The sequence below is a fragment of the Neovison vison genome, chromosome 8, assembly GCF_020171115.1.
Source record: "Neovison vison isolate M4711 chromosome 8, ASM_NN_V1, whole genome shotgun sequence".
Taxonomy (NCBI): Eukaryota; Metazoa; Chordata; class Mammalia; order Carnivora; family Mustelidae; genus Neogale; species Neogale vison.
Window position 1 is genome coordinate 44,698,844 of NC_058098.1, and position 12,304 is coordinate 44,711,147.

A 12,304-nucleotide genomic window follows, 5' to 3' on the forward strand; every position below is an offset into this window, starting at 1 on the left:
TAGCTCATTGACACAATCGTCTCGGAGATCGGAGAACTGAAACAGGAGATGGTGCAGACAGATGTCAGCCTGAAGAATGGACTGGAACCCAGCAAAGCCCACAGGTGACAGAGACGATCAGGTGCCGGGCGTCAGATGGGGGCTGAGTGGACCCTAGCAGCTACGAGGACTGCCGTCTCGGTGGCTTCTCAGAAGTTTGGGAACTGGGAGTGTGGTGGCCTGTCCCGTTGAAGCTCTCTGTAGGAGGTGGGAGTGGCCCGGGAACCAGTTGTCTGTTTATTTTAATCACTTTGAAGGCACTTGAACTTTACACACTCTCAATGCCTCCTGGCACCAGAACCCGGAAACCTAAAGTTCTGTCTGTCGTATCCACCTACTCACAGTGTTGGAAACAATAACGCAACAGGATCCTCCGCGTGCAAAGTAGAATTCAGTGTAGCCCGTGTCAGTCTCCAGAAGGCTTAAAGGGGCGTCCTAAGGAGGATGGACTCATTTTGCGTTCTCAGGTCAGAAAAATACCCAGTTCTTAACCATAGCCATGAGTCTAAGATATGAGCCAGTGTGTTAGAGTTGGGATGTGGTTGTAAATAACTAAGAAACATGGGGGGCAGCATGCGATGCTTGTTAAGCTCGACGTGTTGTGTTCATGTCGCACCTGAGCTGAGTAAATTGTAAGGGACTGGTCTTTATTGGGAAATGGGAGTGCAGAGGTCAGGGTGGGTGGGGGTGGTAGGTTGGAGAAGGTCACTCCAACCGCATCTTAGCTCCTGGATACTGCAATTCATTGCTAGCAAAGGCAACAGAATATGGTCACTACAAGAATGATGCAGACACCGGGTGCCTGCGAGCCCAGGGTCACTGTTAGCTTTCCCCTCTTTTCCCAGGAAATGGGTCGAGGGAGCCTGATGCAGTGTGAAGGTGAGCTTCACGGAGTGGCTTTTGCTCACGAGTCAGGAGACAGGCAGGAATCCTGCAAGGGCAGGGGAACCAGGTGGTGCTGGTTGCCCAGGCAAGTTTCAAACCAGCCCAACTTGTTCCTTGCCCTAGACTGCAGGGAGAGCAGGCAATTGCAAGGGGGCACTTTGCAGCTGGAAGGCGGTGGCTTAACTTTCCTGTGCTTCTGGAAGAACCGTATTCCCCCTTAGCTGTGGAAATGCCACATGCCCTCCATTTCCTTCCCTTCAATACAGGGGAAAAAAAAAAAAAAAAAAAGCCAGGGAGTAGACCAAATGGTCCCCACACTTCTTTCTGCAGCACCCAGGCATTCTGTCTGATTCCCCTGGACCTCAGTGGCTGACTTTTTTTCTCCATTAACTGAACAAATATGCAGTGATTTTTGATTAAAGACTCTCCACCTCATACTCAGAATAGCACCAAACTCAATGGAAGTGGACCTTTAGTCAGGGGATTTCCCTTTCCCCTTTGCGTTGTTGAGCTTGAAGTGGGAGTCCGGGTTGGTGGCAAAGGGCAAAGAAGAGAGCTTCAGTGGCTGATTTCTCCTCCATCCAGGGAACATAGCACTGCAGATAGTCCCCAAACTCTGCAGGTGATGGACACCAGTGGCAGTATCCCCCCTCACCCCCATCCCATGTGCAAGGCCCAGGGATGCTAGGTTTGCTAGAAGACTTGATGTTGTGTCAGCACATCACGATCTCGATGTCTGACTGCTCTAGGTACCAGGCTGGGAGAGCTGTGCTGCCATCTTGTCATTAACATCACTATCTTTTTATTTTCAAATAAGAATGACTTTGAGCATTCCATAATAGCAACGTTTTTCCGGTTAATGTCACTTACTCTTAAATGCTATGTTGGTTAGCAATGAATTCATGAGATTTCAGATGCATTTTACTTGCTGCTTTTTTCAGTAGGGAAGAAAGAGAAAAGGCAAGATTGTCTTTTTTGAACAATGTGTACGGCGTTTACCATGTTCTGGCCACTGTTCTAAGTGCGTCACGGCTCATTGACTCTCCTAACTACCCTCAGAGCTGAACCTCCGGGAGGGCCCTCATTCTACCGATGTGCGACTTTTCTGACTAATGAGGCTATGGGCTTCTGTGCTGGGGTCTCTCACCGATTTTGCCGAAGCTGGGAGTGGTGACTTCGCTATTAATTCCTCTGTTTTGCCTGGCGATGTCTAGGTGGTCAGATATTGGAGAGGTAAGATAGAGAGGACCTTCTGTTGTTCCCAAAATGAAAGCAGAGCAGAGCTCTGGCCACAGGGAAACAGCAGGCAGCCTGGCACAGAGCAGTCCAAATGACAGACGGAAGGAAAGGAAAGGGGGTGGTGAGAGCAGGGGAGCCACCACAAGTGAAACCCCTGCAGAGAGAAGGAGGATTCCCCCCGCTCCCCGGGACCTTGGCTGGGCATGTTCTGGTTGCTGCACAGATGCAGGGACATCGCCTTCGTTGTGGCATCCTCGGCGAGTGTGAGCTGTGGTAACAGCCTCATCTACCCCAGCCACAGTCACCACAAAGTATCTTTGTCCCTTCATTTGTTGAACACTGGGTTGAGTGCCACACTGGTGCCCTAGGTTAGGAAGGCTGTTCCAATACCTGCACTGGCTTTTGCTTGCTCCTTTGTGGTTAATATTGAGATAGTCTTTAACCGTTTCATGGCTTATGGACCCCTTTCTCAGATTAAGATGTTAAATGCATAAAATAAAATATGCAGGAGGACATAGGGAAAATAATTCTATGGCAGTAGAATGATCAGAATTCTTAAAATGCATGGTTTCATAGCATGGGTACTTCTTTATTAACACATTAAATAACAAGGTCTAGGAACTACTGTCATCTAGAAGCAAAGATGGCCAGAAATAGTACTTCCTCACCAACAATGAAAATGTTTGGGGGTTCTGCTGGTGACAGAGACTCAGCTACTGTGCAGACGACTGGGATTTGTTGCCTGCACTCAAAAATGGGAGGAAGTTAATTTCAAAACCAGGCTAGTGGAAAAAAAGATGGTACTTTTCTATCCAGTGGTTAGTTCTGACTTCCTGATATGTCAGTGTCTTCCAACACGGTTGATCTACCTTCCCTTCCAGGTACCCTCGATTGGCTTGGCTTTGGGAACACCAAACACCCTGGTTTCCTCTCTTACCTGCTGCTGCTTGTAGTCTCCAGCTTGTTCCTCCTCACCTCCCTCACCTCCTAACCCCGGAGCACCCAGAGCTCAAGCCTACAGCCTCTCTTCTCCGCAAGGCCTCTTCTCTCTCCTACTAACCTTGAGCAAGTTACTTAAAAGTCTCCGTGCCTCCGTGTGCATATCAGTGAAATGAGGGTAATAATAGAGCTTGACTTGAGGGTGGCAAGAAAGATTAAGTGAGTTAATAGCTGTAAAGAACTTCTCACAATGCTGGCAGAGAGTACATACCATATGTTTATAAAAGAGAACTTGGTAATTTCATAGTTAATCCCTTCCAGTCTTGTGGCTTTGATACCTTATGTATATTGGTGATTCCCAAATTATATCCCTAGGTTGGTTGTTTGCATCTAGCTGTCTATTCAGCCTGACCTCTGGTATCTCAAACTTAACAAAGACCAAGACTGAGTCTTTGACTTCCTTTCACAACCCTGCGTCCTCCTTGGTCTTCTCCATCCCAGTGACCATGGCTGCAGGTGCTTGGGCCTCACAGCCATCCTCTTGCCTCTCCAACTCTCATACCTGTGCTCTATCCATCTCCAGACCCTGGAGTTCTACCTGCTAAGATTCCCCCATTAGCACCACTGCAGGAGACACATGCCCAGGCCTCTGCTTTCACCCATCCTGCCTTCCCTGGGTTGTTATTTAAGCAGCGTAGAGAAGGATCTGACTTTCCTTAACCCAAATCCAAGTCATGTCACTTTTGTTCAGAGCCCTTCAGTATTTTTCATTCATTAAAACCAAAATCATCACCATGGCTTTTGAGACGCTCCAGGCTCTGACTCCTCACATCCCCACACCCTCCTTTCTTACATCCTCTTCCTTCTCTGTCCCTGGGCTCCAGCCCCACTGGCTCCTTCCCCGGAAGGCAAAGACCTCTTGGTTTTTGCACTTACTGTTCCCTCTGCCTAGAAGGCCCTTCCTCCAGGAAGCATTCATCTTGGGACCCTCATTTCTTCTGTCACCTTAGCTGACTTGATTTTTCCTCATAAAACTTGTACAGATTGACATGCATGGTCACTTGCTTAAATTGTGCATTTTCTGCCTCTCAGCACTTGGAGGGAAGCACATTGCGAGTGTGGGTTTGGCCTTAGAATAGTGTCTGGCGTGTAGCATACACTCAGTAAGTATTTGGATGGAAGAATGAATGATCCCAGCCCTTTGGAGATTCTAAAGTTATTAAAGCATCAGAAACTTCTTGCAGAAACAAGACATTACCCTGTAAAGCAGTTATCTCGTGCATTAAAAAAAAAAAAACTCAGAAGTTGAAAATGTGCAATGGGCCTTACGCTGGCTCCCTAGCAAAGAAGAGGGCCCAGGGCATCTTCCTGTTATGTGCCAGCCACGCTTCCTCCATCACTTCTGGGTTCTAGCCTGTTGTAAATATCTGCCAATAGAGGAGCATCTGATTAAATCAATTCCATGCCCTCTGCTAACATTTTACCAAAAAAAGGCTAGGAATCCAGGAGAGGGATCAAGGATTTCTTGTTCCTGCTATTTCTTATTTCCTCCTTCTCTCCACTTCATTGCCCCCCAAGAGTAGAGTGTGAAGAAATAAAGGCTTTGTGCTTTTCCTCTCCCTCCCCCATGATTTCGCAGTCTGCTTGTAGTTGGGGCCAGCACAGTAGGCCTGCTGTAGGCAGTGCTCCACCCCCAATGGGCCATCTGGACCCATCACCTCTAGGCTAAGACAAGTCTCTGAAGTTCCCTTTGTCCTCAGGTAGAATAGAAGGATTGAGCAACAGGCAACTTCATGAGATGAGGCTCAGGCTGGTTTTGCAGGCTGCGGGGGTGGGGCTGGTTGGCGGGGAACCTGGCTGGACCAGATCATCAGATTGTTACCTTTGTTTGCCCTCGTCCTCACTTCCCTCACTCCTCTTGTCACCTTGCTGGTGCACTCCAGCCTGAGTAGATCACTGAGGGGGATGCCCAGGGTTTTGAAACTCTACCCTCAACCTGCCCCCCCCACCCTGGAATCAGACATGCAGAATTCAAAAATACCTTGGCCAGCTCTGCCCACTCCTATAGTGTAGCAGTTGGTCATCACCACTGGAAGGGTCTGTGCGCCCCAGGAAGTTCTCAGCTTCCCATGCATTGATACCCATACCCCAAGAATCTCAGATTGCTGGTCCCTGGTACCACCCTTCACTTTTCCCACTTGACTGATGTTAGAACACATGGTCAGAAGAGAAGATCAGTAGCTTACAGTTTGGGGAAGAGATGCCCAGTGTTCTATTCCAGTAGGTCTCCTGAAGTACCATGGTGACTGTAGTAGTTGCTCTATGTCCTTCTGGAGCAACCCATCCTCACTTTGTGCTGCTTTATTCAAAAAAACAAAAGCAAAAACAAAACTTTCCACTGAAGTAAAACATGATTAAAAAAAGCACACCAATAAGCATGTAGCTAGATGAATTTTCAATGGTAAACATACCACATAGCGGCTCCCAGATCAAGAAACAGAACATTCTCAGCAACCCGCCACGTGCTGTGCACCCTGAGAGGAAACACGCTCCTCACTTCTATTGCCATAGATTCGTTTCGCCTGTTTTGAGCTTCGTATCTCTGGAATCATACAGCATGTGCTCTTTTAACTCTTGACTTCTTTTGTTTGACGTCTTGTGTGCTATTCCATTATGTGAACCCGACACAATTAGTTTATCCATTCTACTATTAATGGGTATTTGAATTGTTTCCACATTGGGGCTATTTTGAGTAATACTGCTACATACATTCTTGTGCATGATTTTTGGTGACACACCTCACTTAGGAATATAGGAGTGGGGTTGTTGGGTTGTTGGATGATTAAATATTCAATGTCAGTAAATGGTGCTCAAGAATTTTCCAGTTGGTAGAGTCATTCACACTTCCACCACCACCAGAACATGGGAGCTCCAGATGTTTTGTTCTCCTGGTCTACACTTGGAATTGGCTGCTTTTTCATGTTAGTTATCTGGATGGGTGTGTGGATTTAGAGCTTCTGGAAACATGATGTGTGAAGACAGGTAAGGGTACCTGTATGTTGTGACTCAAGGACTGATCTCAGTGCTGTGGGAGTCAGGAATGGGAACTCTCTAGTTTTAACAGAACATCATTTTATAATTCTTGCATGTTTAAGTTCAAACTAAAGTCATGAGGCATGTTTACAGCCAGTTCATTGGGTGATATTTATGGAAAGCATGAAGTTATGGAAAGGAATATTTGGGAGGAGATAAAAAGAGAAGACAATCTAGAAATTATGAGTGTAAATACATATTTATCTTTTATTGTTTATATTTCTGCTTATGAATCTTAGATCATAAACTAGAAACAGAAAAAAAAAAAACACCAATGAAATACTCTCCATGTCTTGGATTCTTTTGTTTTATGCTTTACTTTGTTCAATACTTACATGCTGAAGTATTCAGCATCTCATGAATTAATTTGACCAGGCCATTAGCCACATCATAACTAAGAAATATATGTGCATGAAACCAGTAGAGCTGTAGTGGGAGTTCTAATTCTTCCCTGAAACTCAAGATACATCTGCATCCAATGCTGCTTCCCATGTTTAAAAAAAATACATGTTCTTTTCTTTTAAATACATGTTCTCAACTGCAGTGACTTCAGACACAGAATTTAATGTCACTCCCTATTATTCTTTTCCATCTTTCCTCTTGAAAAGTCAGATACAAAGCGATCATTCTTGGTTAATCTATATCTGCTTTTTAAAAGATTTTTCCAGACTGTATTCATGAGATCGTCGGGAAGCAAGGTTAAGTCATCACATGCAGAAATCAGTTTGCATTTTGTCTTCTCACAATGTCTGTGTTGTGGATACTCAGCTAGCAAAGCAAATATTTCCTCTTTTGCCACATCTGCAAAGCTGCATGTTCCACAGGCCACTGGATCAGGTGCCAGGAGCCCATCCTTACGTCCCACAGCATCTGAGAGTGGGCCGCCGTCCTAGAACAAGTGGCATCTGTCACAGAGGCTGGTTTTCCTCCTTTCCCAGGAGCTCGTGTATGTTTCAGCAGAACCTGGGAAGCTCACAGTAATCACTGGCCACAGAGTACTAGGTATATCTTGCAGCATCTTAGACCTCTTGAAATGGGTGTTTGGTATTATCAAAATGTATTTTCTTTGGCCCACCTGGCTGGTTCAGTCAGATGAGTGTGTGACTCTTGATCTCAGGTTCATGAACTTGAGCCCCGTGTTGGGTGTAGAGATTACTTGAATTTTCCTATCATGCCCATTGAGGATATTCTCCTATGACTAGTTTCATTCATCCCCAACCCCCCCAAACTGCTTCTTTTCTTTTCTTTTCAAGATTTATTTATTTATTTATTTATTTGGATTTTTAAATTTATTTATTTACAGTGAGAGAGAGAGAGAGAGAGAGAGAGAGAGAACATAAGCAGGGGGATTGGGAGAGGGAGAAGCAGGCTTCCCACTGAGCAAGGAGCCTGATGCTCAATCCCAGGACCCTGGGATCATGACCAGAGCCGAAGGCAGACGCTTAACGACTGAGCCACCTAGGTGCCCCCGCAAACTGTTTCTTGATTTGAAGTCGCTGTTGGGTGTTTGGGAAATGGTTTCAAAGAATTCTATGAGGATTGAACCAACTCTTTGCTTATTCTGTTACCAATGTAGCAACAATTAAGTTCAACTTAAAGAAAATATGTATTAAGTAGGTGCTGTTTGTTTAGATACCTGGACAGTGGAGCCTTCAGGGAGGAAGTATTGTAAAGAAGTATAATAGAATGCAATGGATGTAATAGTGGAGTATACTAGATGTTCTGGAGCCTGATGGATGAAGCAGGTAATTCCAGGTAAGAGGTGGTTTTAGGAAAGATGAGCCCCCCCCATTAATCTTAAGTAAAGAATGAGGTAAGCCTCCAGATCAAAAATGCCCAAACACCTTTTTAGTCTGTTTTGATTGGTGATATCTGTTATATTGGGGGAAGGTTTTCAAAAAGAACATTTATGATTTTTTTTTAAAGATTTTATTTATTTATTTGACAGACAGAGATCACAAGTAGGCAGAGAGGCAGGCAGAGAGAGAGGAGGAAGCAGGCTCCCTGCTGAGCTGAGAGTCTGATGTGGAGCTTGATCCCAGGACCCTGGGATCATGACCTGAGCCGAAGGCAGAGGCTTTAACCCACTGAGCCACCCAGGCGCCCCTGTGCATTTATTTTTTATTATGTTATGTTTGTCACCATAGAGTGACATTAGTTTTTGATGTAGTATTCCAGGATTCATTGTTCCTGTGCATTTAGATTGCAGATCATGCATGATTTTCACAGATTTAACATCCTGAAAATGCAGTGTGTCCTAGGAATTGATCCCATTTTTGTCAAAGGATATCACCTTCCAGTTTAGTGGCTGGCTTCAGTGTCCACAATACTCTTGGGCACACAATTTTAATGATGGCCTACGCTCACTTAGAAACACTTTACCCCTTACAGACCTTACCTTGCTATTACATTGGTAGTTGGTTCTGCTGTGAAATATTTGCTTGATTAGAAGACAGTGATTTAGCCCAGCTGCCAAAGAATACTAGTGTTAACCAAAAGCACGCAAACACTAAGAACTGCAAATCCATGAAGTGCTTGCCCTTTCTGTGAAGCCTCGTGCATGCCACTGCTGAGGGTCAAAGGTCAGTGGGCCAAGACTTCCAGCCTGCCTGGCTCCTACTCCTATTTTCAGCTCCAAGGGCAGCCAGGACAACGTGTTCTTTGTTTCTATTTCTTGGTTTTACCGGAACCCATGAAGGCCCCTGCCAACGTTGGCTCCATATCTATCCTTTTCATCTCTAACTGGAGATTCAATGACAGGAAGTTCATAAGCCATACAAGTTACCAGCTCTTTCTCCGCTCTGAAAATGGCAGTGCCTCCTCCTGCCTGAAGGCGGACAGACAGTTTTGGTCCTGTTTCTGCATTATTCTCTCCTCCTAGCCCTCTGCAGTTAGGGCGGAAAAATCACCAAAGGCCCTGAACATTTTTCACAAAAATCCTCTGAGATGTGCTTTTAGCAATCGTTTTGAGGAAGCTGAGCCCTTGTCCCTCAGAGAGCAGCAGAGAGAGTTGACGGGAATAAAACTCAGAACCCAAAATTATTAGTCTTTTTCCTTTTGGAGTTTTAAAGGAAGAGAAAAGACCTTGAGAAATTAAAACATCAACTTGTATGCTGTAGGAGACCTCCAGAGTCAGAGAATTGGACCCTGTTCTGCCAGTTTCTAGCATTTTGACCTTGAGTAAGGAGCTGAGCTACAGTCTCTAATACCCCTTGGATTCAGATAAATACACAGTGATCCTTAACAGGGATAGCCTCCCCCCCCCCATTACTTTTCCCATCTTGAGTGTTGGGTAAAAGTTCCTCAGATCACCTGGCAATTTTTCTATGAACCAAGAAATTAACCAGGGCCCCATGTGTGACCAGAATGAATTTGAGCCTCCCTTCCTCTCCAGACTTAAATATTTCAGAGTAGGGGCTAAACTCAGCTTCCCAAATTCTAAAGAAGTGTTTTCATGACTGAAAGTAAGATAACACTGGACATCGACTAGTAGGTATTTTTTTTTAAAGATTTTATTTATTTGAGAGAGACAGAGAAAACAAGCGGGAAGAGAGGCAGAGGGAGAGACAGAGGGAGAACCAGGCTCTCCACTGAGTAGGGAGCCTGATGCAGGACTCGATCCCAGGACCCTGAGATCATGACCTGAGCTGAAGGCAGATGTTTAACCAACTGAGCCACCCAGGTGCCCACTAGTAGGCATTATTGAAGTGGCAGTTTTTCTGGGAATTTTTCATTGGCTCTATGTGCATATATGTGTATGAAACAGAAATTGGAACTGGTCCTTGTACCAGCAACTTTTATCAGATGGATCTCTTCCATGTGAGCAGTTGTTTTCTTACCTTTACACATAAGGGGCCTCTTCTACTCCTATTTTTTCAGAAGCCATTGATGGCAGACCCCTCACTTCTGTCCTCCAAAGATCAAGGAAGCCCTTGATTCATCTCCCACCAAGCCTACCATGTTGGCCACTGCTTGATATTTGGGGTGTATTCGCTTTGTTTTTGATATGTAGACAAGGATCTCCTGCTTCACGAGCAAGGCCATGGCAGACACAAGACTCCGACTTCTGTCTGGTGCTTAATTCTTTATTTTTTTTTTTTTTTAAGATTTTATTTTTTGGGGCACCTGGGTGGCTCAGTGGGTTAAAGCCTCTGTCTTCAGCTCAGGTCATAATCTCAGGGTCCTGGGATCGAGCCCCGCATCGGGCTCTCTGCTCAGTGGGGAGCCTGCTTCTCACCCTCCTCTGCCTCCTCTCTGCCTACTTGTGATCTCTCTCTGTCAAATAAATAAATAAAATCTTTAAAAAAAAAAAAAGATTTTATTTTTTATTTATTTGACAGAGAGAGATCACAAGTAGGCAGAGCGGCAGGCAGAGAGAGCAGAAGAAGCAGGCTCTTTGTGGAGCAGAGAGCCCGATGCACGGCTCCATCCCAGGACCCTGGGATCATGATCTGAGCCGAAGGCAGAGGCTTTAACCCACTGAGCCCCCCAGGCACCCCTGATGCTTAATTCTCAAGGTGACTCCTGTACTGGTCCCGTGTAGCTGGAAGCCGGAGCCCTTGGGCTGTGCCATGCCCCAGGCTGCAACTTTCTGGCCTTTATTTATTTTATTTATTTATTTTTTACTTTCTTGCCTTTAAAGCCCACTGAAATAACATCATGTGAGAAGGCTGAAGCCTTCACATGGGCAGAATAAAGAAGGGAGGTCTCCATTACAGAAATACCAAGAGAGAGGGCTTTTCAACCTTTCTTGATCCCATCTGTAAGTTGAGGATGGCAAGCAGTAGAGTCCAGGTTGGTACTAGATCCCATTGGTGGATGAAGAATGCTCCCGCTGTGAGGACCTGCCAGGGACCATCCCAAGAAAGCTCCAGAACTGTGTTTATAGAATAATCTTTGTGTATCCTAGAATGGAAACACATCACCTTGTGTTCTTTTTTTGAATTTCTGGAAATTGGGGGACAATGAAAGAGACATTCTGGAACTTCATCTCAACAAAATCTTTACTCATAGTTCCCAGAACAGTCCAGACTCTTAGAGTCTGTTCTTTTCAGGTTTTGTCTGTTTTAGTAATAGATTCTATTTCCAAGAAGACTCTATCTTTAGAGACAAGGGAAACTGAGTCCGAGTTGCCTATAATAATAGGCCAAGGCCTCACAGGAAGAGTCAACTGAGGCTTTGATTCTAACTCACTGCAGGTGCTCTTTCTACCAAACCATTGGAGATTATGCAGCCGAGGGGAGGCCAGAATCGGGCTTGACCAGATTAAACCCTGCATGCCTTACAAAATTTAGCACCTTGATCTTGATTCACGTTTGCAGGAAGTTCTCACATTGATGCGTTCTGACTCCAGGTAAATGAGAACTTTGTTGAGATCCGAATGCTAAAACCCCCGTAGGTGTGTGTGTCCAGTTCCCACTCTGGATTTTACCATACCACAACAGAAGACAGTCTTTCTCTTTCACTCTTGTCTTCTCTGTGCTCAACCAGCTGGTACATGTCAACCTCTTTTGTGGGAATTAAATCTCATTCCAGTGGTGGGATAAGGCATTCTGTATTTGGGAACCTTGAAAGGAACGTGTATCACTAATGTCCTGTGTTAGTGGATGTCAGCTAAAATTCAGCGTTGACTTTTTTATCCAAAGGCCCCTGCCAGCTGGTGGGAGGTTGGAGGGGTTGTCCATGAAGGAAATTTATAAACAATGAGGAAAGAGCTACAAACACTTTGGATTTGTTGCTCTGGAAGGATTCGGGATGCTTCCTTTTCTCGCCCCAAGCCTTCAAATGGCCAGAGGCCAGGGGGATATTGGTAGCTGTGGTGATTTTTCCACCCATTTCCTGATAAACACTGAGACAAGAACCTTTTGTCTCCAGAGACTAGAGCTGAGCAGCCGGATTCTATTGTTGGCCTGGCTGAGGGAAGGCCTAAATCAGAGGTTATGCATGGGGGACCCAAGAAGACGCTGAGGGAGAGAACCAGTGCCCATGATGTTTCTCATTGCCACTGGGCTTCTCCCCTACCTCATTCAAAAGGAATAAACCTCTTGTTTGCAGATGAACCCTACCAGTCTCCCATCATGGAAGTATAAGATCAATGCCTGCCTGGGAG

General features: G+C 45.3%; 1 protein-coding gene across 9 annotated transcripts in view; it reads left to right on the forward strand.

The window, feature by feature from the left end:
- The window catches only part of RIN2 (Ras and Rab interactor 2), a 231,250-nt gene that overhangs the window by 167,476 nt on the left and 51,470 nt on the right, over positions 1-12,304 (forward strand). For 6 of the 9 annotated variants that reach the window (XM_044263530.1, XM_044263531.1, XM_044263533.1 and 3 more), the window contains one exon: positions 4-104. The exons of 1 other annotated variant lie outside the window; for it this stretch is intronic. In XM_044263530.1, coding sequence (XP_044119465.1) covers positions 4-104 — 101 coding nt within the window. Of the gene's footprint in view, positions 1-3; positions 122-383; positions 507-12,304 lie in introns of those variants that run through there. 2 more of the 9 variants (XM_044263537.1, XM_044263538.1) reach the window with 2 other exon arrangements.